Source organism: Leopardus geoffroyi, chromosome A2, assembly GCF_018350155.1.
Source record: "Leopardus geoffroyi isolate Oge1 chromosome A2, O.geoffroyi_Oge1_pat1.0, whole genome shotgun sequence".
Lineage (NCBI taxonomy): Eukaryota > Metazoa > Chordata > Mammalia > Carnivora > Felidae > Leopardus > Leopardus geoffroyi.
Window position 1 is genome coordinate 74,366,071 of NC_059331.1, and position 26,298 is coordinate 74,392,368.

Below are 26,298 nucleotides of genomic sequence, written 5' to 3' on the forward strand. Positions count from 1 at the left end.
TTAGAGACAACCAGAAAATAGATGGGTAATAACTTAGAATAATCGGGGAGCCTGGGTGGCTCAGTCAGTTAAAGCATCTGACTTCGGCTCAGGTCATGATCTCACAGTTCATGACTTTGGGCCCCACATCGGGCTCTGTGCTGACAGCTCAGAGCCTGGAACCTGCTTTGGATTCTGTGTCTCCCTCTCTTTCCGCCCCTCCCTCCCTCCCTCTCTCTCTCTCCTTCAAAAAATAAATAAGCCTTAAAAAATTAAAAAAAAAATAACTTAGAAAAATTTATAATCTACCTCCTATTGACACCAGTTTCTTACCAACTGCCCTTCACCTATAAGAATGCAGCTATTATTCCTGTGGGATTTGCAATCAAACAGGTTTTATAACTGTCGGGTGCCACTAATTTAATGAAAACTTGAGAAGTTTATAGGAAGAACGATGGCCTCTGATCAGAAAGAGGGCTTCTGAATCATGAGTAAAGCGTGCCACAACCAAAATACACGTCAGTGCTAATCCCAAATCCCTCTGCTCCTCCGCACTTCCAGCTTTCTCTTGCAGTGAGATTGGGCTCAAATGCCTGGGGTCTGGCCAATGAAATGGATAGATGGAAGTAACTTAAGCCAATTCAGTACAGACCCTTAAAAACATCCCATGAAGGAGCACCTTGGTGGCTTAGTCGGCTAAGCGACCAACTCTTGATTTCAGCTCAGGTCATGATCTCACGGTTTGTGAGATAGAGTCCAGCATCAGGCTCTGCGCTGACAGCATGGAACCTGCTTGGGATCTTTGGTCTCCCTCTCTCTCTGCCCTTCCCTGGTTCATGCATGTGCACACACACATACTCGCTCTCTCTCAAAATAAATAAATAATTTTTTTTAATCCCATGAAATCCTCCAGGTTTCTCTTCTACTGCAGCAACCCTGGAGGCTGCAAGTTTCACATAGTGAAGACAGACATGCAAGAAAGATGTTTTTATTGTATTAAAGCCAATGAGATGGTGGGCTAATTTGTACTGCAGCACAACCAAGCCTATCCTGACCACTTGAGATGCCAAGCATTGAAGGAAGAAAAATGGTAGCCTCTAAGCAATTTCACGGCAAGAAAGCTAACAAGTGATAAGTCCATTTCAGGGGTAGATTGTTTTACTGTCCCTTTAGCAGCAGTCTTCAAACTGAGATGTGTGAAAACTTTCCTAAGAGATACATGAATCATTTTTAAAAAATCAATTTCCAGGTTTTCAACTTCCATACATACATTTTTTTAATTTTTTAAATGTTTATTCATTTTTGAGAGACAGAGACAGAGAGAAAGAGACACACAGAGAGATAGAGAGGAGCAAAAAGGACAGGGAGACACAGAATCCAAAGCAGTCTCCAGGATCCAAGCTGTCAGCACAGAGCCAGACACGTGGCTCGAACCCAAGAACCGCAAGATCATGACCTGAGCTGAAGTCAGACACTTAACCAACTAAGCCACCCAGGCGCCCCTCAACTTCCGTATGTATTCTTGCCTAAAGTTGATTAGCCAGTGAATAAGCCTTCTTTCATGATAACCATTCTCCCCACTAGGCTAAAGAAAAGCATATTCCTCACACATCCCAGATCTTAACTCTCACTTTAGTTCATATTATAAAATGTATTTAAGTGATAAAAACTTTTGGTTATAAAGTCTTTAACTCTAGATTGACTTATAAAGTCTATAAATTGGTAGCTTTTCAGCCTTCCACATACAAATCTTTAGTAGTGGTCTAACTCCTAAATAACGTGTAAACAATATCTTGCATATAAGTTGATACTTAAAGGAAAACAAAGACCATGCTTCCAAATACAGAGGCAGGCCTTATGGTGGCCTAGCTGTGTTCATGATACAAACTCTTTAGTACTGTTAATACCAATTATTAAATTGTCCATGAGAAAGGTAGTACTAATATATGCTGGCACCAGCAGTGTATGAAAATAGTGTTCTCCGCCATCTTCCATAACACTGAATATGATCTCTTGACTTTGTAGGATTTTTATTTACTTGTTGCAAATTTGAAAATTAAAAATTTGCATGTCATTGTCATTTTAATTTGCATTTATTTAATGACTTCTGAAAGTGAAGAGTTTTTCATAACTGCTCTTGTTTCACATCTTCCCTTATAAATTATTCTTATAAATTCTCTTATAAATTATTTTGTTTGCCCCATATTGCTTAGGCAGAATTTTTTTTATTATTAATTTTTATGGACTCTTTATGCAGTAAGAATATTAACCTTTTATCATTAGTATTTAATAAAAGTAACTTTTCCCTATCTTCAGTTTGCTTTTTGAGTAATTTTGGAATTTTACTTTCAAAAAAATCATTTTACTTTCCACCTTTGGTATTTATTGTTTCAGAATTCCTCAAGACTACCCATACTTCCAATGATTTGCTAAAAGGATTCACAGGATTCGGCATATAGCTGTTTCTGTGACATTACAGCAAAATGATACATGACAAAATCAGCAAGGGAAAAAGACAGGCACAGTCTGGAAAAATCCATGTACAGGCCTCTTATGTTCTCTCCCTTCTGTGAGGGGCCACACAATGCATGCTTCTTTCTCCAGAAACAAAAAAATACAGTAACATGTCCAATGCTTCTGCTCAGGGAAGTGTATTACAAAATCTAAGAATCTCAGAATCTAAGGTTTTCACTGAGCACTATCCACATAGACATGCTCTGTTTACCATGTACCAAAATTCCAGACTCAGAGGAAAAGCAGGTTCACCATAAATGACATGGATTGTACAAACCATCTAGGCACCTTTATTAATTAGGAAGCAGTTCAAGTGCCAAGTTCCCAGATGCCATCCAAGGGCTAATTGAAGACAGTTCTTCTAAAGGCCTTCTAAAGGCCTGAGGCCTGCTATGTTAATGATTTTCTGCACAGGTACCATGTTATCCCAATCCCAGATTACATAAATGTTCGTGTACAGGTGGGTTTCCCATTTAAAAAGCTTTTATTTTCCTATTTAAAGGTTTAAGCTACCTAAGGCTTATTTTTTCTATTTAAATATTAATAGTTGCTTCTTAGATAAGAAATTAATCTTGCTTTCTATTTTTCTAAACACGTCAGGTTTTCTACAAATTTTATTGTTTTTATAACTGGAAAATATACAAGAATATGACTTCCACTGAAATAAAATTTTATTTTTTAATTTTAAAATAAAAATTTGTGAGGCACCTATGTGGCTCAGTTGGTAAAGCATCTAACTCTTGATTTCGACTTCAGGTCATGATTACAGTTAGTGAGATCAAGTACCGCATCGGGCTCTGTGCTGAGTGTGGAGCTCAGCTTAGGATTCTCTCTTTCCCTCTCTCCCTCTCAAAATAAACAAATAAACATTAAAAAAATTAATAATAAAATAAATATCTGTCTCAAAAACAATATTTATACTCTTACATATCCCTTCATATTGAAGTACTCTGTCAGCAACTTTACTCTCAAAGAAAATTTTTATATAAGTGTGAGTTAATGCTTTAACATCTGTGTTAACACCTGAGTAAAGAATATTAGTCTACAAAGAAGTAAATGTGTGGGGCACCTGTGTGGCTCAGTCAGTTAGGCGTCCGACTTCGGCTCAGGTCATGATCTCACCGTTTGCAAGTTCAAGCCCCTCATCGGGCTCTGTACTGACAGCTCAGAGCCTACAGCTCAGAGCCTGGAGCCTGCTTCAGAGTCTGTGCCTCACTCTCTCTCGGCCCCTCCCCTGCTCACACTCTGTCTCTGTCTCTCTCTCTCTCAAAAATAAATAAACATTAAAAAAAATTTTTTTAAAGAAGTAAATATGTATAAAACAATTTACCTGTGCTTGACTACCACAGACAATGCATACATGCTTAGAGTTAAAAAGAAGATGATTAACAGTAACCTTTGGCTCTCAGATGTGGAGGCCCTTTTTACACAAACAGGTTTGAGCAATGATGGAATGCAGAAAGGGCCACAGTGACCACCTGGCTGAACACAGGCCCATCAGTGACCCACCCAGAAATACCTATAATTCCTAACTGACCAGTGGGCTACTTATAACCAAACAGTTACCAAAAAAGGTAAAATTTCATACCTCACCTCCACTCCTTACAAGCAGCCCCCTCCCACTGTCTCATCGCAGACAGCCTCTCCTCTGCTGTCCTGCCCTCAGCTCCCATTCCATGTGTTCAGTAAACTTCTATCTCCTTTGTTCTGCTTCAGGTGAATTCTTCCACCTCAGGGGCCACTGGCTTCCACCCAATCATCACCCCACATTTGGGGGCCCCCATCTGATCAAGAGACCCCCCCATTTAGGAGGCACCACATTTGGTGCCCCCTCCACCCACATTTGGGGGAACCCTGCACAAGGAGCCCTGCCGATCTGGGACTCTCCTCAAATTCTCTTGGGAATCTCTCAGAACTTTCCCTGGGTGAACCAGCTCTACTGCTCTTTGGGGAACTGATGACCTCCGTCAGGGGTTACTCCTCATACAGGATTCAAAGCCCCAGGGAGAACCAGCCTGACGCCCTTGCCAGAAAGGGTGAGGGATTTCCCCTTTTGCCCTTCAGAGGGGAATCCCTCCCTCCCGCTCCTTTCTCTTTTCGACCCTTCAACAGTCTAACCCCTAGTACTCCTCAGATAACTGAAGGCCTCTGGCCAGGGCGGCTCTCCAGTGTGGTCTGAAGGTCTGAGGGGGAAAGCTAGAATTGTCCGAGCCTGGGAGAGTGAAGGACCTCTTTTCTCTGCTCTCTGATTCTGTCTCCTGAAGTCTGTTCCCAAAGTCTGACACAACTGGCAGGTTGCCCAGTCTGAATCCCCACGCACTATGGACTGCATTGGGACCCTTTCCTGACACTGGCTGACTCTGAGCCGCTGCTTCTTTTGGCCTCCACCCTTTTCCTCTGTTCCTGCAGATCCAGCTGCCATCTTGATCTGTGGGCAAACATGTTCCCACACATCTGCATGGGTCTGACCCAGTCTGGCCAAACCGGTGTCTGGCTCTCCCTGTCGCCAGGGGACCCACCACCAGGAAGTGCCATGCCATTTGCTGCAACCTCTTGGTAATACACACCAACACGGTGGGATACCCCAAGAGTTGGTCACCCTGTATTTGCCATGACTCCTCTCCATGGTGGGACACCACCTGAAGAGTCCATCCCCTCCTATTAGGTCTGGTCCTTTTTCAGGTCAGCCCGACGCCCTGACTAAAATCCAGACCATGAGTCTGAACTCCATTCTCTTTGGCAGGACACCCCTTTGGGAATCAGTAGCTGGTCTTTCCGACGATGGGACCTCTTCTCTTCCTTCTGACTCACTCTTGGGCTGTGTTCTTAAAAGCAGGAACAAATTGGATCCACAAGGCCTGATGTTTCTGGGCCTTAGTACAAACCCCCCGATTAAGAGGTATGGCCCTTCCACAGAACACTTTCGTATAATACTTTTTTCAGCTTGACCTCCTTTGCTAGAACTCTTCCAAATGGTTAGAAGTCCCATATCTTCCGACATCTTGGTGGGTTTCATGGCCCTAAATCAGCACCTTGACATAAGAGCCATTTGCAGAATGTGTTTGGCCAATAGCCAGTCGCTGCCTGACATATTGGATGCTGACTGCCTCACTGTGCTTCCTCCTAATAGATATGGGGGCTTCTCCCTCATTCATTTCCCAAGTTAATGGCTATGATAATTTGGAGCCAACTGTCTCTGGTTAATCTATCTTTGAGGGGGACTTTAAGAAATATTCCCAAGCAGCTGCAGAAACTCCCTTTGTTTTGGGAAAGTTTCCTGTCTTCTCCCACCCCATGCGAACTGCCTAAATTTTCACCTGATAACAGGAAAACATGGCATCTGCAAATCTGTCCAAATTGAGAAGCCAAGCATTAGGACTGGGGAGTCCTTTTTCTCTGCCTTCTAGTGGCACCTCATCTCTTCTGCCTCTACCTCCTCCTGTTTCTGCACTACTTTGGGTTCAGCCTACCTAACTGGTTCCTATAGCATCCTCAGTGCCTCCAGCACCATTGGCTCCTCCTTCTATCCTTGCAGAGCCTGGATCCTGCTTCAGATTCTGTCACCCTCTCTCTGCCCCTCCCCTGTTCATGCTCTGTCTCTCTCATTCTCTTTAAAATAAATAAGCATTAAAAAAAAAAATACTTTCTGGGGTGCCTGGGCGGCTTGGTCAGTTAAGCATCCGACTTCGGCTCAGGTCATGATCTCACGGTCCGTGAGTTCAAGCGCCGCGTCTGGCTCTGTGCTGACAGCTCAGAGCCTGGAGCCTGTTTCAGATTCTGTGTCTCCCTCTCTCTCTGCTCCTCCCCTGTTCATGCTCTGTCTCTCTCTGTCTCAAAAATAAATAAACGTTAAAAAAAAAATACTTTCTAAGGTTTTAACAAACTTCTCCAGGTTTAAAACTGTAAACTGAAATTTCTGACTAATTCGGCTTGTTCGCTTGGTATGTTATATTCTGGTAGAAAGTCATCACTCAAAATTCCTACTATTAAAGTATTTTGTGTCACAGAAAAAAACGAATTTTCTGTGTAGAAGCCAAGAGCACCCTTTTGGACTTAGACCACCCACTTCAGAGTTCCTCACCGGTGCCCCAGGTAAAAACTGACATGGGGACAAACTGATTGACTTTTAAGTGCACCCAGGTGAAACATAATTCAGTATTTAAACTAATTGAAACTTTTATTCTACCAAGATTTACTGAAGGCCAAATAAGCTCATGTTATTCCTGTTTCAATTTGTTAGCAAAAACATGACTTAAAATAATGGTGAATTTTGTTTGTCTCAAAATTTTCATAGGTTAAGATAGCTTTAAAAGACTTTGGTAACCTGAAATTGTAAAGTTCCGCTTAGATGATAAATGCGATTGAATTCATTGGACTTCTAGGTCTTTTCCAAATAAGATAAAATACTAACACATTGATTACTAAACATGAGTTTTATCTGATTTTGACTTCTTATTTCAGAAAAACTAAGAATATTTGGGTACGTTGGAAAACATGCTTTGTGCTTAATTGATTCATAAATTTGCGATCCAAAGAATCTTGGTGCAACGGTTCACAGCTCACAATTGGTTACTACTTAGTTTTCACTGGAGACTAAGGTTGCTAAGAGTTTACAATTCTGCTTTTCTCTCTGTTAAAAACACAAAGTTTCCTTGGACTGTTCATCGGCTCTTGATAAAAAAATGTAAACAAAGTTGTTTTCTCTTTTCTTTGCCCCGAAAAACCAGTTTCTATGTTTTGTCTTTATCAGGTCTTTAATGATCCATAATCCTATTTAGGCATGTGCTTTAAAACTTTCTAAGGTTTTAGAGGTGCCTGGGTGGTTCAGTCAGTTAAGCATCCAACTTAGGCTCAGGTCATGATCTCACAGGTTGTGAGTTCGAGCCCCGCATTGGGCTCTGTGCTGACAGCTCAGATGGAGCCTACTTAGGATTCTGTGTCTCCCTCTCTCTTTCTGCCCCTCCCCTGCTCACGTTCTGTCTCTGTCTCTCTCAAAAATAAATAAACATTAAAAAAATAAATAAAAACTTTCTAAAGTTTTAACAAACTTCCCCAGGATTTAAAATTGTAAACTGAAGTCTGTGACTAATTCAGCTTGTTTACTTGATATGTTATATTCTGGGATAAGGACATCACTCAATATTCTGATTATTAAACTGTTTTGTGTCACAGACATAACCAAGTTTTCATGCCAATTGCATCATAATGAACTCTCACCAGATTGTTAACAATGTCTTTGTGATTTATAGTTATTGTTCTGATGCTCTTGCAAAATGAATTTTGTCTTCAAGGAGATTTATAAAAAGGGCTTTTGACAAATACAGGTATTTGACATCTTTAAGATCATAAAACTGAAATGGGTAAGAACCTCCAGAACTAACTAAAAAGCTGCATTCTAACTGAACAAGAATAGTAACATGGAACTAAATGAATTGGGGAGAATTATTACAGTTTTTGTAACTCTTGTTTGAAACATTGCTGGTTCTGTAACGTTTGCTCTTCCAGATTAAGGAAACTTCCTCTTAAGATATCTATGACTTACAGAAATGTGGTATTCATTTGTAAACAAATTGAAGTATTTAATTTTTCTCTCTATCTGAACCCTTTGAAGTTCAAAAAGTCTCAGTGAGTATCCTTTCTTCCATGGTAATCATAGTTATTTGCATTAAGTTCAATAAGAATCTGTTCTCCTTTTAACAGGAAACCATTGGAAACACTAGTTCTTTTACCAAGGTTTAGACTGGAATGCCATATCTGAGAAAGACATGCATAGACTTAGATGACCAGACAGCTTTAAGGAACTGAGGTTGACTTTATGAAACATGGAGTCATAAAGTCCCTTGGAAATGTTGGCCTGATACCCTGCTTACAGAGTTCCCAGCAGCCTTACCAGGTGAGTAAAGAATGTCACTTCCTGGCAGGTGCAGGAACCTCAGGATACTTTGGGGACCTCGAAGAGGAAATCGCCCAAATCTATACGTATTGGAGGTATGTCTGATGACAAGTATTTGGCTTGGCTTCTGGCCTAGAGAGGCTACTAACAGTTCAATTGAGATTCCTCATGAAAAGTTCCAGCGAAGCAGATTTTAAAAGATCTATAAGGCCGATTGCTATTCTTCCTGGGCTTGCATAAACAATTAGGCCAAGGGGCGCTGGGTGGTTCAGTCAGTTAAGCATCTGACTCTTGGTTTCAGCTCAGATCATGATGATATTAGGTATGTATATCTAATATGTCAAGACATTGTAAGACAGCCAGTTGGTTAGGCCTGTAAATACAGGGGTTGAACCACAGGAAAGATCCCCAAAAGTATAAATCTGGGAGTATGTATATTACAGCTGCCCAATTGCCACCTTTCCCTGAGAAAGGCAGAAAAAAGTTAATCTTCCTAATGTAAGCAAATTTTCCTTAGGAAGAAAAGGGAAGGTCTCTGAGTTCTTACCCTTTGGAATGTAAATAAATGTCTCAGGGAGAGAAGATTAACTTTACAGAGGGAAAGATTAATTTTACAGCTTTACAATCTCAATCCTGAATGTCTCCAAGGCTCAGAGTTTTATACCTCTTTGAAATAGAAACATAAACTTCCTGGGAATTCTCTAACAATCTAATCTCTTAACAATCATTTAATTTCCAAACCTTGCCCTTTAATCCAGGTTCTGGTTTTCTTGACTTAGAAAGCCGTGATCACACAGAAAAATGAATATATACACTTCTTGGTAATACACAGTAAAACAAGCCAAAATATTCAATATTTTCAGCCCTTGTTAATATCTGACACCTCCTAAAATACTGGCTTTCGCACTCCTTCTAGAGAGCCCTGGAATTCCTCAGAGGTGCCTCAGATGCCTCTTTTCAGGGGAGTATTTAGAGGTGCATAGTGAGCAGGGCTCTGGAACCCCAATTCCTGCTTCAAGCACAGCCCATATGCTCTCATATTTGGGGTTTCCAATTATGTTTTTTAAAGATAAGACTCTACAAAAAACAAAACAAAACAAAAACTTGAAATCCACTGGAAGAAAAAAAAAAAAAAAACACTGAAAAATCTTAAGCAACCTAACTAAAAATCCTGTCTTACAGAAACAGACATGGTTCCATTGACATTTTCGCTTAAATTTCCTTGGCTTGGTACTCTTACTTGCATTAATGTGAAACTTATAAAATACACAACACCACAAAATTAACCAATTATTTCTGGGGCTCCTCATAGTGTTCACAGGTACTCAGAAAGTTCTTGATGTTCTGTCTGTTGATGTCCTATGTACACAATGCCACTTGAAAAACGACACTAAGTGTCTTCCATGAAAGCACCAACCTATCCAGTACCCAATTTTCTAATGCTGATACTCCCTAAACAGGGCTGCAATTCTTTTTTTTTGGCGGGGGGGGGGGGGGGGGGGGGGGGGGGTGGGGGGGGTGGGGAGGAGGGAGCGGTAGGGCGGGGGAGGGAACCAAACCTCTGTTGCTCACAAAATAAGAAGTGCCCTTTTCTCTCCACAGGACTCAGACTTCAGGGGGGCAACTACCATACTCTCATATCTATCATCCCAGTTCTTCACTTTTCTACTTCTCCTTCCCCTCATCTCTCTCCCCCCTGAACTCACCACCATACATTCGATACAAACAGATGCCTCAGACGGACCGGTTCAGGCACCCACATTGCAATTCCCATGCTAACACCTGAGAAGATTGTAGCTACACTTATAAAAAAATCAGTATTAAGGTTATACCTACTAATCTCTAAATCCAAAACAATATGCTACACGGCATTTTCAAAATTTTACATGTTTATTTATCTATTGCAGTTTCCAAAGCACAGACTAATAGTCAATTCATATATCTTTACGTAGGAAAAAAAATCTCCTGGGATTCAAGAAGCCTGAGTTCTAGTCGCACCTCTGTTTATTATGTGAACTTAAGCAAGTCAACTTGACTTCTCTTGGGCTATTTCTCATCTCTAAAAAGGCAAATGGCCTATGCTCAGAAGTGATCCAAATGGAATATGGAGTTTTCATATAATTAAGAACTCTCCCACAATCCTCATATGTATCTGCAAACCTGGTGAAGGGTACATTGTCATGTATAATCTACCTGTCAAACATTCTGCACTGTATTTCTTTCCTTTACTCATTTATTTTTTTTTAACATTTATTTATTTATTTATTTTGAAAGAAAAAAGAGAGAGCGGGCTTGCATGTATGCATGAGGGAGATGGGCAGAAAGGAGAGAGAATCCCACGCAGGCTCAGTGCTATTAGCATAGAGCCTGACACAGGGCAGGGTCCCACGAACTGTGAGATCATGACCTGAGCCAAAACCAAGGGTCAGATGCTTAACTGAATGAGCCACCCAGGCACTCCTCCCACCCCATTTCTAATGCAAATGCATACGTGTAGAAGATAGCAAGACACCACTACAGGGAAGATCATTCTAAAAGTGTAAGCCAAGTAAAAAGACAGCATACGGTATTTTAATCAATTCTGCAAATCATTTGCCAGTTATAAAAAAATTAATAAAGGTAATTTTGGCCTCCAACACCCTCATTTTTCTGCTCCCTCTCCCCAGAAAAGTAAATTGGTTAATTACATGACAAGTATCACTGATGATGTCGTGACCAACCCAATCGTTTATTCAATAAATACCTGACTGCTCAATTACCAGGCATTAAGCTAAGCACCACAGACAAGGCACAAGAGCTAAATTTTTGGCCAAGATAGAAATACACAATAAAGTAGATAATCTGGGTCCTCATACCTTCATTGCGTCACAAGGCCTTGATGGCATTATCCTGCCCTGATCGATTCTACAACTTGGGTCTAAAGGACAAATTTGGTGAACAGAACTTGCTCAGAATAAATAACAAAAAACAAAAACAAAAACAACCATTTGTGTCTCCACTTCTCAAGAGGGATGGAAGCTGAGAAGACAGCACGCTCTTCAGCTAGCCATGTCACCGAGCAGTGACACCGAGCAGTGACAGAGAGGCAGTGAGGAGTGACAGCTGCAAGGTGTACAGCCTGGAAAGCAGAGGTCCCCGCTACCCGTTAGGCTGTGATTTAATGAGTCCTAAAGTTCCTTAAGATTCTGTTTCCTGCGAGCTGATTTCAAGAGTCATGGTGGACTATCATTCCCAAATTCTGAGGGAGTAAAGAAAGTTCTTTTAAACGGTAGTCAATTTAAACTACATTTTCTAAATAAAATTCTGGGACAGGTGTCTGGTACAAAAGCGTGTTTTATTATACAGTAGGTGTCGTTCCTGAATTAGCACATTCGTCTTTATAACCAACAGTTCGTGAAACAGTCAAGATTTTAAAAGCTTCGGTCAAAGTTTGCTCTCTGAAAATCAGCATCTGCCTCGGAGCCGCCTCCCTAACCCGCTTCCATTTAACAAGAACAAGGAAGGGGCTGAAGTCCGATATGAGTTACCACAGGCTCTCCCCCCAAGTTATGCAGAGATGTATTCTGAAATCCTTTCTGAAATGCGGCTGGGTGTACCTTTTTAAAGTTACTTAAACTCGGGGGACACAGGGAAGGGGTAAGGGGCAGAGGCGAGGCGTCCGCCCAGTACGATCGCGCAGGGGCGAACTCTCGGGCCCTCGGCCGGGAAGCCGGGCAGGTGACCCTGGGGCGGCTGCGGGCGCGGGGCCAAGCCGGCCGCGGGGCCAACGAGCGAGGGCCCCGGGAGGCGGGAGAGGCCAAACGGCGGGCTGCGGGGACAGGAGACACTTCAGGAAAGCGCGGGCGCTCTCTCCATGGCGCCGCCCGAAGGGGAGACAGGGGCTGGGTTCCCCTTCGCCGCCCGGACCGCGTCTCGGAGGGTACCTGACTGCGGGCGGCCGGTCCACAGCCCCCTCCCGCCGCCCGGGCCGAAGAGAAGGCGGGTTCTCCGCAGAGCCGCAACCCTCGCCAGCGTCGCCAGCATCGCGCGCCTCTCGGTTAGCCTAGGACCCTGCGTGAGGAAAGAGCACAGCGCGCGCGCCGTTCGCCGCCACTGGGGGCGCCCGCGAGCACACCAGGCCCCGCCCCCAACTGGGCAGCCCCCACTGGGCGGAGCTCCATCGAAGTGCTCTGGATCCCTTGTCACTGCGTCCGGGAGTTGTCTAGTTAGTCGGTCTCCACCGCACACTGCAAAAGACGACAAAGCTCTTTGCTGGAGCCGAGAGTTCGGCCTTTCTTTTGTTCTTTTTATTTATCCTTCCTTTACTTCAATCCGCTCAATCTCCACCCAATTCAGTAATCCACGTACTGGCCTGTGCCTAGCGGAACCCTTGTGACCGCCGGAACCAATATGCTGTACTGCGCTGAAAGGCAGAGGACTGTTTTGCCGAAGGACCACCGAGTCTCTGAGAAGGGTTGGTCGGGACAGTTCCGGCGGGAGAACGCGGCAGTGAGGTCTTCGTCTTCATCTCCTGATATGCACCGACAGAATTTTCGACCCCCGACTCCTCCCTACCCCGGCGCGGGTGTAGGAGGTTGGGGTAGCGGGAGCAGCTTCCGGGGTACCCCGGGCGGAGGCGGACCGCGGCCGCCCTCCCCTCGGGACGGGTACGGGAGTCCGCACCACACGCCGCCGTACGGGCCCCGGTCTAGGCCCTACGGGAGCAGCCACTCTCCGCGACACGGCGGCAGCTTCCCGGGGGGCCGATTCGGGTCTCCGTCCCCTGGCGGCTACCCTGGCTCCTACTCCAAGTCCCCCGCGGGGTCCCAGCAGCAATTCGGCTACTCCCCAGGGCAGCAGCAGACCCACCCCCAGGTAATAATAGCCAGCGTTTGCCGAGCTCTTACTGTATGGCAGGCATGGTGCTAATAATCCCTTTACATGGATTATTTTGTTTGATCCTCTATGAGGTGAGATACTATTGTTGGCCCTGTTTTGCAGATGAGTAAACTGAGGCTGAGAGAAGTTAAGTAACTTTCTTTAGATTATCTTAAGTAATAGAGCTGTACTTTGTGTTTCTAGAGCCCTCCTGCTTTGAACAAGTACACTGCCATTCATACACAGATTTCCCTAATTCCCTCCCCTTTGCCAGGGACCTTGCCAGTTCGTGTGTGTAAATTATTCTCCGGGGGGGGGGGGGTCGGTGGGGGGGGGACGACGAATGACTCACCAGCATAGAGTTCCTCTGAGTTACTGGGTTTTAGCCTGGTGCCATTTTCTTACTACCGGTACCTTTTTTAGGCGAGGGCGGTGGGAGGGGGTTAGGAGCTTCAAACGACACTGTCTCCTGCTCCAAGCCTTCTTAAAGGAAAATCGGTGATATTGGAAGTTTCCCATTCTCAGCAAGTGAATTCAGGAAGGCCCAGGGGGTATTTCTGATGTGTCTAGGGTTTCTGTCGTTTAAAACTTAACGTGGTTTTCTAACTTTCCTTATACTAAACCAACCTCACCCCCTTAGAGTCTGGTGCTTTATAAAGAGATAAAATTTCGTAGGATGTAAAGGTTCTAGAAATTTTGAAGGTGTAGGGTTAAAAAAAAAAGTTTTAATTTCCTTTCAGAAAAAGATGAAAATTTTGAGGAAAAATTGAAATATAATTAATTTCTTATTTCATCACCAACTGATAGTTCTACAGAGTTACTACACTAGAAATCTAGAAGTATTTGAAGGTGGCAGTTGGCATGGACTTACTAATAAACAAGTATATCAAACTGGCTTAAATACTTTTAGGAACAAAAACACTAAATTAAAGGAAGAACCGACTTTGCAGTTGAACATGTTTGGGTTCAAAACACAATTTTTAACTAGCAATGTGATCCCCACTAGCTTTAGAAAAAAAAAAAAGTGCCAATTATCTCTACTAAACATTTTTTTAACTGATGATTTTTTTTCTAAAGGGTTCTCCAAGGACATCTACACCATTTGGATCAGGGCGTGGTAGAGAAAAAAGAATGTCTAATGAGTTGGAAAGTTATTTCAAGCCTTCAATGCTTGAAGACCCTTGGGCTGGCCTAGAACCAGTATCTGTAGTGGATATTAACCAACAGTACAGCAATACTCAAACATTCACAGGCAAAAAAGGAAGATACTTTTGTTAACATTTCTGAAATTCACCGGGAAGCTTCTTGTGACAGGAACATCTTGGACAAAACTTTTACTTGTGTAATTAAGTTGAACCCTAAGATGGTGACTTTGAATAATTAGTTGGGTCTTCTTGGTATTTTTCATCATATCAAGTATTGTTGATAATAGAGAAAACATCCAGTAGAATAATTTGCAATATTTAGCTCTTTGGAAGTGCCTACCACATTTTAGAAGATTTACAGTTTCCAGATATTTAACGTTCATGGTTATATAATGGACATTTGTCTTTTCAATGGTTTTTCCAATGTTTTAAAATAAAACATTTTGTCTTTCTAGATATATTGTGGTTTTGTCATATGCTAAAGAAGTGGAATTATCAAAATAATGCCTGTAATCACTTGCTTAGAATTCATAGATAAATATTTTGCATACTACTTTTGAAAATGAAATAAACCATCCTTTGAGCTGTAGATAGTTCTATATTTGTTCATAGGGAAAAAGGGTGAAGGAAGAGAACAGAAAAGAATTCTATTCATATTTATTATAACCATTGTTTGTGCATAGTTATGTAATGCTTTTGTAAAAATGCATTGAAACTTTATTGAAAGTCACAGAAACCCACTTACACTTAAGTAAAAGAGGGTATTTATTCTTTTTATACTCATTTAACTAGAAAGGGCAATGATAGACCTATTTCTTGTGTAGCTAGATTAAAGTGTTCTGTATCTGAATTTCTCAACATCTCTCAATATTACGGGGTCATCTTCTCTTGAGCCAAGGAAGATGGATACCAGCGGTCTGAAATCACTTCCATTGTGAAGAGAACATTTTCTAATACCGTCCATCCCAAGAAAGACAAATTTGTCATGCCTGATTCATGTTTCTATAGTCTTGAACCAATAATTATGCCCAAGGCAGTGAGGCCTTGAACTATTGACCTCCCCTATAACGAGACAGGGTCCCATAATCTTCAGCCCTGCTAGGCCTGCCTGGATTAGAATAGTGGTTTTCCAAAGGAAGGGATGCTACGTGTATATACCTGTATTTCTCCCGCAAATATTTAAATAAAGCTAAGTTTTCTAACATTCAGGCTTTTTAGATGTTTTGAGATCACAACATGATGAAGGTAGAGCTAGTTAAAATTCTTTTTAAACATCCCCAAAAAAGAAACATCTAAAAATGAAAAGGTCACACACCTATTTGAGCCATACTCTGTTCTGTTAGGTCTTTCGCAGAGGCAAAGAAGAAAATGAGAAGGGAAGGAGTTTAGCTTCACAACAGCCAGGACTGTTTGTACCAACTACTAGCTGATTCAGTTATTTAACTTCTCTATGCCTCAATTTTTTCATATGTAAAATGAAAATAGTACCCATGTCATAGAGGTATTGTGTTTGAGGATTCAATGGGTTTATATGTGTGCAACTCTTAGGCCAGAGCCTGGCACATAGTAAGCACTCAATAAATGGTAGCTATTACTTTCTCATTCACCCCTATAGAGCCTCAGCTCCTAGAATGATGTCTGGGAAATAGTAGGTGCTTAATAAATATTTGGTGAATGAATGTAGACCTGATTATAACTACTATATTGCTCTGCCTTGTCTCCTCTATATAAAAGGGATAGCAAATTAGTAATTTTCCCCAATATTTTAAAGGAAATGTCTTTATTCTTTAACACATTGTCTTTCCAGATTATTTGAGGTCATGATGTGTGATGGAAATTAGAGCAAGTAGAATACTTATAAATCTTTTAATGAACTTTATAGGTAAGATATACTATCTTCAGGAAATGACATTTGGAAATAATTATTAAACCACCTCTTAGAGATCACTGGGTTATTGGCAAAGATGAAAAAGAAAGTCAGGAAGAATTTTGTGCCAATGTATTCATATCATATTTGGAAGATACACAAATTGTAACGGTTCCAATGGTTTATGTGCATTTTATTTCACTATAAGTGTAATGTTAAAAACTAAATGTAAAATTTCTTTCTTGCCAAGTCCCCAACATCTACTTCCAGGGGTCTGACCTTTTATGACCTTTCTTAAGAAAAACTTTTTTTTGTCCTCAGGAAGGGTGCATTGCTGTTTCGCTCTAGTTAGTAGTGTCTTCAGATATCCAAGTTCTTGCAACATTGATAATTTGGTTTGTTGCTATTATTAACCTATCTTTGTTTAGCTGAATGAAAGGAATTGATCATTCTTTAAAATGAAAAATAATCGTTTTCTAGCATTTCAAAATACACATTTTTGCCTCCGTAGAAATGCTATATAAGTTGGAAAAAGTTTTAGTTAAGTACGCATCCTGAATATTCAGATAACTAAAGAACAGAAGTATAATCTGTAGTGGGGTCTTCAAACAAGGGTGTGTGTACTTCTGGGAGTCTTCAGCCTTCCAAGGGAAATGCAGGCATAAAAACCTTTGCAGATCCTCAATTCCCATATATACTCTTTGTTAAAATGATCTGCCTAAAGAACATTTCCATGTTTGGTGAATTGTGCCAGTTCTCCTTTTTATCTTCTGCCGTTTTCATAATAACCCTTCTCCCACTTTATGTAAGAAAACTATGGCAGCTTGTGTTTTCCAAAAACAAGCCCAACAATATTTCAGGTCCCACATACTCTTCCAGAACCTTGCACTACCCCATCAAGATGTGGAGTTACATCCCTTCCCTTGCAACCTGAACAGACCTTTTCTGACTGCTCTATTTAAAATATGGTGGAAGTTAATTTTCATTGTGAGTGAAGTGTGGTCTTAGAAATGGGTTATATTGGCCAACGTGGAGATTTTCAGAATTCAGATGTATGGTCAAGTAGGAGATAGTATAATGATAGTTCTTATTTAATGACCTTGCCTTTTTTGTTTCCTGATCAAAAATTCATTTTTCCTGTGGGTGAATCATGTGACAGTAAAGCAAAGAGCAAGAACATAACATGAAGGTAAAGGTACCTTATTTTTAGGTAACAAATGATAAGATTATTTGCCTCATCTATCTTAGAATATTCGAAATTGGTACAAAAACATGATGGGTTTTGGTAAATGCTGTCAAGCAAACTATTTTCACCATTCTCAATAATGGTAAAGAGCCTGATAAATAATGTCTCAAACCTGTCTCAGTAGCATAATTAGCATGATTTCAAGGAGGAAGAAATTAAAAGTTCCATGTTTATTTCTGACATACTAATATTAGATTTTCAAATGAATAGATCACATACCAAAGGTAAGTTCATGATTGTATATTTTCCAGAGCATTTTTCAGATTTCTTAGGAGAAACGTATTAACCTTTGCCAGTTCATTATTAGATTTTGTGTAAATCCTTATTAATTTTTTACCTAGCCCAAGTCTCTTCCTTATTTCCTAAGCTTTTTTCATTCTTAATATGTATTTAGGTTTAAGTTAACAAAACTATTAACTATTATGGGTTTTATTGTAAATAAAACCCATAATAGTCATTGATATACCTGGCTTACTAGTGATTCAATATAGTTTTTGCCTCCTAATTTCCACAACCTAATTTTTCATCTAATCTAAGACGCTATTCTGTGATTCACTGTTACATACCACTTAGTAAAAACACTACCCACTATGATATGCCATCAATTGTAAGATGCATCCCAATTTCATAAATGTTAAGATGTGTATCTTAGTTTGATAAAAATACCATAAACAATAATCATAAAAGCAGAACGTATACTTATATTGGTAAATGGAATAAGTATTCCCAAAATGTACACTAGGACATAGTACATTTAACTTTAGAAAATCAACTTTATTTAGTTATGATTAATTCTTTTATATTACATCCTAATTTTGTAAAAACTATAACTTTCAAACATACAGTTTCTAATCTATATAAAATTATCCTCAAGAAATCTGTGCAATTTCAGATTTTGTGGGTGTATTTTTACTCCATTTTATCTTAATTTTAAGCTCCATGAGCAAGATGACTCTGTGAAAGAGTTATAGATAAGTCTTAGCAATGAACATCTTTGGTTAACTTTCCAAAGAACTGAGAAGGAAAATGGCTTCAAAATAAGGTCTTTAGTGAGGGTAGTTTTCAGCTCTTTGCTTTCAGCAAAATTGAAGAAAGCTTAATCAGATTGTCAATTAAAATCATTAAAAATAATTTGATGACAGACTAGTTTATAAGTTTTGGCATATAACTTAAAAGGAATTCAAGAAATGAGTGACATCACTACAACAGAATTCTTTCTATCCCTTTTTACTATATACATGAATGAATTTTCTTAGCATTTATACATACGTATATTTAACATTTATACATTATATATTATATATATATACATCTTATATATTATATATATTACATTATACATAGAAAATAGTAATAAAATAGATGTCTTATTCTAGCAATTAGCAATATTTATGAAAATAAAATACAGCACTATCCTCATTAAGATACATTTCCAATAAAAATGTTATGTTTTTAATAATTTATTAAAATTAATATATTTATGTTTTTATCATTTGAATAGTAATGATAATCCAAACAACAATCTTCAACACTTGGAGGTTTATAGTTATTAGAAATATATTTTTTTAATTTCTAAAAATATTTTTTATTTCAGTAAATGTTTTTCATGTATTTTGAGTCAGAGATGTATAATAAAGTATCAGTAAAAGACTATCAAGCAATACACTATATTCCAATGAGATAAAATTACATGGGAAAGTATAATGGAGATATAATTTAGAAATAAAATAGCATAAAATTTCAATAACTTTTAAGGAGTGATGGTGAATATCAAATTGCTATGATGTATCAGCTGGATACCTTTGTAATGTAATGGACTTAGCTTAAAATTTCAATATTACAGAAATTACTTCGTTTATGATAGAGAATATATGACCAAAAATTTTAAAGATCTCCAGCAGAGGAGGAAGAAAGTATAGTAAACCATAAATCCAAAAGAAATCAGGGAAGGAAAAAAAAGTAGAAATGACAGTAGTAAGTCCCAGTGTATCACAATGAATCTAAGAAAAATGAAAATTTGTTTTAAAGAAATATCAGATTGGATTAGGAGAATGGAATCAATATATTTGCTGGTTTTAAAAAGATACATCTAAAAGGGTTATAAAGGGTGACAAAAAGATTCAAATTCACAATCACAGTGGGGATTTTAGCACATCTGTACCAGACATGGACAGACATATCAAGCAGATGTGGAATTTGTAAGGATACAGACAAAACAGTTATGTGTATATATATGTACATTCTTTCCAACTACACACAGCATATAATAATTTTTCTATGTTCTAAATGACAAAGTGCAAATTTCAAAGATGTGATTGATATGCAGATCAAGTTCTCTGACAAAATGCTTGATAAATTTAAAAATAAAAAGTACCCTCCATCAAAAAATAAAAGAATAAGTCAGTGAAACAAGGCAAACTGTAGAGAATGTTAAGAAAGCAAAAGCCTATTCTTTGGATAAATGAAACAAAAATTGATGAAGGTGGGTTGCCGGGGGAGTGCAATGACAGATGAAAAAACCTAAACTATTAACCTTTGGTGTAATATCAGAAACTATGCAAAAAAAAAAAAAAAATGTAAGAAAACAATAACAATGGAAGGAATCACCTAGAAGGATAATGCAATAGTGAAATAAATCATCATTGCATCATCCTTTTTTTTTATTGCATTGCCTGAAGTACTGCATCATATTTTATACAAGAAGTCTAGAGACAATCCATGCAACCATTTTTTTAAGCTTTCACCGAGCACAGTTAGCAATTTGTAGTTTTTTATTTTGCATTCATGATGGTAAAGAAAAAGGTATTTCACAAGCCCTCTGGATTCTAACCCTAACTATAAATTTTCAAATGAAAATACCCTAGAAAATTTTTCCGAAATTCAAGAATCAGTGAGTGAGCAATACATTTCTAAGGACAAAGGAAATATGTAATCCATATAATTTGTCATCTAAAAGGACTTCATTACAATACTGTCTCACAAGAACATCTTTTGTGTTCATCAAAATTTACATGATCTAGTTTGTAAGACAAAATTTAAAGGCAGATGCATATTTAAAGGTGATTGAAATGAAATAAATGATGTAAAAGTGAAAAATTGGATTGACCATTTTAATTAGTGTTTACAAATCTACAAGTGAAAATGTTTTGCCATTACGAAGCACAGAAGATAGCCATTCTCTTCAAAAGTGTGACATCAAAGTCTTAGACTATATTGCATTTTGAAGATGCAAGTGTAAGAAGAACCAGAAGTAATACTAATCCAGAGCCCATTAGAGATTTACTTGAAATCTGGAGTCAAGATTTATAAGTTGAATATGTTCTAGGCTCATGACAGTTAAGGAATATCTATTATATTTGAAGTACATTACCAGTGTCTCCTATATTAATACCATGAAAACAAAGAAAATAACAAAAATTGGGATTTGCTATGTTTATATTTTTATTCAAATTTCTAATAAAGTGCTTCTAACTATATATTCTGTACATTTTGATAAGTAACTTAAAATACATCTAAAAATTAAAAGGATGTGTTGGCCCCAGATAACAAATGATGTTTATTTTTTTTCTGGTATACTGAGGATTAAGATGAAGAAATTCTATTACTACTGATAGAAGCTTTGAAAGTCATTCGAACATAGTATGGCCAAAGCATTTGAAAACAGTTAAAATGAGTAATTTTTTAGAAAAGGACATGATCCAAATTGACTCAAAAAGAATAGAAAGCAAGAATAAACCAACAGCCATTATAGATATTGAATTGATAATGATTCTCCCCACAAATGACATCAGACTTAACCAAACCTTCCTGGAACACCTAATCCCTGTATTACAAACTTGATCTCAAACCTGGCCAAGGACCTATTAATGGAAATTGTACAATATTTAACTTATGAACATAGTGGTCAAAAATCTTGAGCAAGATACCACATTAAAGTGATTACAAAACAAGTAAAGTGGGGTGCCTGAGTGGCTCAGCCTGTAAAGCATCCAACTCTTGGTTTCAGCTCAGGTCATGATCTCAGTTTCGTGGGTTTGAGCCCTGCATCCCACTCTGTGCTGGTAGTGCAGAGCCTGCTTGGGATTCTCTCTCTCCCTCTCTCTCTGCCCCTCCCCTGCTCCCTCTCTCTGTCTCTCTCTCTAAATAAACTTAAAAAATATTTTAAATAAATAAAAATATTTGTGCATGAATTTATGTTTATTTAAAGTTATGATAGGTCAGTTCACTCACAAATTGTGTATAATAACCTGACCATGAACTCAGCATAAAAATATTTTTAAATCTTACTGAATAAAGTATCTGGAAGCCTCCTTGCAAAAATTATTTTTGCAAATAAAATAAGAGAATTAAAAGATGAGCTATTTTCTTCTGCAATATATAACCTAGAAAAATACTTGCTGTTGTATTTTTGCAGAGATATCGTCAAGAATGTTCTTTGCAGTGATGTTTGTAAGATCAAAAGATTGGCAATAATCTAAATGACCATTGATAGGAAAAAGGTTAAGTTGTAAATTTGCAAAATGTAATAGAATTCAGCAAATTAAGCTACATACACAAATAATTTTATGTAAAAATAATTTTATGTAAAGAAGAGCAAAAAAAAAAAAAAGCCATGTGATATTCTTTACATGAAAATTTAAGTCTGCCAAATAATAAACTGTATAAAAATATGAACAAAAGTAAGAAATCCTATTCATGATAGTAATTATTTTGGGGTAGGGAGATAGAAGCTTCAAATGGATTGGGGTGGATGGGTAGATGGGTGTATATTACAAGCTATCAAAAGTTGGAAAATATTAAAATTTATTAAGGCTGGCTATGAGGTATACATTTTTTTCTCATTTCTTCAGAATATTTCATAATAAAAAATTTACTCTGATCTCTTATTCTAAAATGCCAGAATCACCCGTATACAAAGAAAGAGATTACAAGATCGAATACTCACAATATCTCATAAACATAGATGCAAAAATCATCAGCAAAATATTAGCAAATTGAATCCAACAATGTATCAAAAGAGTTACATACCATGAACAAGTGGGATTCCACGTATCCAAGTCTGATTCAATATTCAAAAATCAATGTAATTCAGGGTGCCTGGGTGGCTCAGTCAGTTGAACATCTGACTTCGTCTCAGGTCATGATCTCCCACAGTTCGTGAGTTCCAGCCCCACATCAGGCTCTGTGCTGACAGCTCAGAACCTGGAGCCTGCTTTAGATTCTGTGTCTCCTCTCTGCCCCTCCCCCACTTGTGATCTGTCTCTCAAAAAATAAATAAGTGTAAAAAAATTTTTTTAATTAAAAAAATCAATGTAATTCATCATATTAACAGGCTAAAGAAGAAAAATCATATCTTATCAATATAGGCAGAAAAAGTATTTGACAAAGTCCAGCACCCATTAATGATTAAAACTTTCGACAAACTAGAACAGAAAGGAAGTTTCTCAAACTTGAGAAAGAGTATCTACCAAAACCTACAGCTAATATCATACTAAATGGTGAGAAAAATAAGCTCCAACCAAGATCAGGAACAAGGCCAGCATGTCCCCTCTTACCATGGCTTTTCAACACTTTACTGGAAGTTTCAAAAAAAAAAAAAATTAAAGGTGTACAAATTGAGAAGAAAGAAATTAAAACCTATTCACAAATGACACTATTGTCTATGTAGAAAAGCACAAAGAATCCAAAAAAAAAAAAAAAAAAAAAAGACAAAACATCCTGGAATAAGCAATTACAAAAAGGTTGCAGTATACAAAGTTAATAGCTTTCTTGTATACCAGAAAGATTAGAATTTGAATTTAAAACTCCAATATAGCTTACAATAGCACCAAAATAATAATAGTAATAATAACAATAAATACTGAGGTATAAATCTAACAAAATATATGTAAGATCTCTATGAGGAAAACTACAAAACTGGTGAAAAATACAAAAATTTGAAATAAATGGAGATACTCCATATACACAGATAAAAAGACTCAATATTGTCAAGATCTCAGTTCTTCCCAATTTGATTTATAGATTCAATGCAATCCCAATCAAAATGCCAGGAAATTAAATATTGACAAAATGATTCTAAAGTTTAATTGTAAAGGCAAAGGACTGTAAAATTTAATTGTAAAGGCAAAATAGCCAACACAATATTAAAGAAGAACATAGTTGGAAGATTGACACTATCAGACCCCAAGACTTCCTATTAAGCTACAATAACCAAGACCATGTGGTACTGGTGAAAGAATAGACAGCCTGGTCAATAGAGCAGAATACAGACACCAGAAATAGACCAACACAAATATAGTCAACATCTTTGATGAAGGATCAAAGGCAATTCAGTGGAGAAAGGACCATCTTTCAACAAATGGTGTTAGAACAACTGGACACAGACCTTACACCTTTCAAAAAATAATGAACCATAGACCTAAATAGAAAACACAAACCTATAAAAGAAGGTAACTTACAAGAAAATCTAGGTTACCTTGGCTGTGGTGATGACTTTTTAGATACAGCACTAAATGCATGATCCATAAAAGAAAAAGTAAGTTAAACTTCATTAAAATTGAAAATTTCTGCTCTGCAAAAGACAATGTTCAGAAAATGAAGAAACAAGCCATGGATGGGGAGAAAATACATGCAGAACAACGAGATACCAGTTGTAATGGGTAATCCAGTGGATAAAATCCAAAACACTGAAAACACTAAGTGTTTACAAGGATGTAATGCAACAGGAACCCTCATGCATTGCTAGTGAGAATGCAAAATGATGCAGCCACTTTGGAAGACAGTTTGGCATTTTCCTAAAAAACTAATTGAACTCCTTCCAAATGATCCAGTAATCATATTCCTTGGTATTTACCCTAAAGAGTTGAAAACTTATGTCCACACAAAAACTGCACATTTGTATTTATAACAGCTTTATTCATAATTGCCAAAACTTGGAAGCAACCACATGTCCTTCAATAGGTAACAAACTGTGGTACATCCATACAGTTGAGTTACCCAGCAATAAAAAGAAATCACTTATCAAGTAACGAAAAGTGACGGAGAAAACTTAAGAGCTAAGTGAAAGAAGTCAATCTGAAAAGCCTATACATGCTATCATTGCACCGATGTGACATTCTGGAAAAGGCAAAATGATGGAGACAGTTAAAAAGACCAGTTGTTGCAGAAGCTTGGAGGGATTGGTGGGTGGAGGGAAGAATGAATAGGTGAAGCACAGGGGATTTCTAGAGCAGTGAAACTATTCTCTATGGCACTGTTAATGGTGGATACATGTCATTATACAATGACCCACACCCATAGAATGTACAGCACAAAAAGTGAACTCTAATCTGTGACTTTATATGTTAAATAATGTATTAATAATGGCTCATCAGTTACAATAAAGGCACCACACTAATGCAAGATGTTAATAGCAGGGGAAATGGGGGTAAAAGGAGGATGAGAGGGTATATGGGAACTTTCTGTGTTTTCTGCTCATTCTTCTGTAAACCTAAACTGAGAAAAATAAAGTCTATTAATTAAAAAAAAATTTTTTTTACTTTGACTTCAGCGTGGAAAACAGAACAGACAATAGATTCCCAAAGACCATTTAGTAAACCACTAAGATAGGGCCACAGATGGTCATGCATTGCATTGAAATAGTGACAATAGAGCTGGAAATGGATGGATTCCAGGATAAAGCAAGTTTAAAGTATTAGTCCTAGAGCTCCATTTTTTTCTTTTAAGTTTATTTATTTTGAGAGAGAGAGAGAGCACATGCTAGTGAGCGGGGGAGGGGCAGAGAGAGGGAGACAGAGAATGCCAAGCAGGCTCCATGCTGTCAGCACAGAGCCCAACTGGGGGCTCGATCCCACAAACGGTGAGATCGTGACCTGAGCTGAGATCTAGAGTCGTATGCTTAACCGACTGAGCCACCCTGGGGCCCCCCTACAGCTTATTTCTGTATGAGAGAAAATATAATCCCTTCTTTGTTTTTCTCACAGTCCTATTACCTTATATGTAATCTGTGTTAAATGTTTGCAAATGCCTAGAATTGAATTGTTGCTGTAGCACCTTAATTCTGTATACCTTTAAATATACATTTGCAGAAATCATACAACACAAATTAAATTTTAAAAACATGTATATAGTAAATAATTTGGCCTTCAACTTTCATTCATCTTCCCTTGTTAGAAAGATGTTTCGTTTTTTTTAATGCTCCAACCCTTTTGCACCTAATCTCTAAATATAAATCTGTTTTTGTCCGTTAGACACACTTGCCCAAGATTTGGGAAGTAGAAGTTAGTCCATCTTCAGGGTGGCTTCTGGCTGTTGCTACTGGTTAGGATGATTGTAGTTTTCCTGAGAAGATTCCAAGGTTCATTTGCCAACTTTGTAGGTGTCTCCGGCTTCTTGACCTAGTTCCCTAGTGCCTGGATGCAGTTGTCTTCCTATTATCTAGATGCAGTTGCTGGCAGTGGTATCCCCAGTTTTAGTGTGGCTTCAGTGCAATAAGTTCCCTACTGGACAACTTCTATGTTTTCAGAGAGCATTCCAGCGGCCCAGCTTAAATCCTGCTCCTTCAGGCATGCCACTGGTGTTAAAAGAACCTTCCCACTTAATAAATATAGTGAATTTTGTTTCATGCCTTGGATTAGTTACATGTAACACAATCCATAGAGATTTTAAAAGCAAAGATTTGCTGGGGCACCTGGGTGGCTCAGTCGGTTAAACATCCAACTTCAGCTCAGGTCATGATCTCATAGTTCATGAGTTCAAGTTCCTCACTGGGCTCTGTGCTGACACCCCAGAGCCTGGA

The 26,298-nt window shown here is 38.5% G+C and overlaps 2 protein-coding genes across 4 annotated transcripts in view; one reads left to right on the forward strand and one right to left on the reverse strand.

Annotated features, from left to right (window-relative positions):
• SUGCT (succinyl-CoA:glutarate-CoA transferase) overlaps positions 1–12,516 on the reverse strand; it is a 758,154-nt gene extending 745,638 nt beyond the window's left edge. The window contains exon 1 of one of the 3 annotated variants that reach the window (XM_045494357.1): positions 12,310–12,515. In XM_045494357.1, the coding sequence (XP_045350313.1) occupies positions 12,310–12,409 (100 nt within the window). In that variant the 5' untranslated portion in view covers positions 12,410–12,515. Of the gene's footprint in view, positions 1–12,309 lie in introns of all 3 variants that reach the window. The other 2 variants (XM_045494359.1, XM_045494358.1) reach the window with 2 other exon arrangements.
• A 25-nt stretch (positions 12,517–12,541) lies between these two features.
• LOC123606246 (M-phase specific PLK1 interacting protein) lies at positions 12,542–15,592 on the forward strand. Its single transcript, XM_045494360.1, has 2 exons — positions 12,542–13,240; positions 14,321–15,592. Exons 1-2 carry the CDS (start codon positions 12,776–12,778, stop codon positions 14,519–14,521), a joined length of 666 nt encoding a protein of 221 aa, XP_045350316.1. The 5' UTR covers positions 12,542–12,775; the 3' UTR covers positions 14,522–15,592.
• Positions 15,593–26,298: the final 10,706 nt, after the last annotated feature.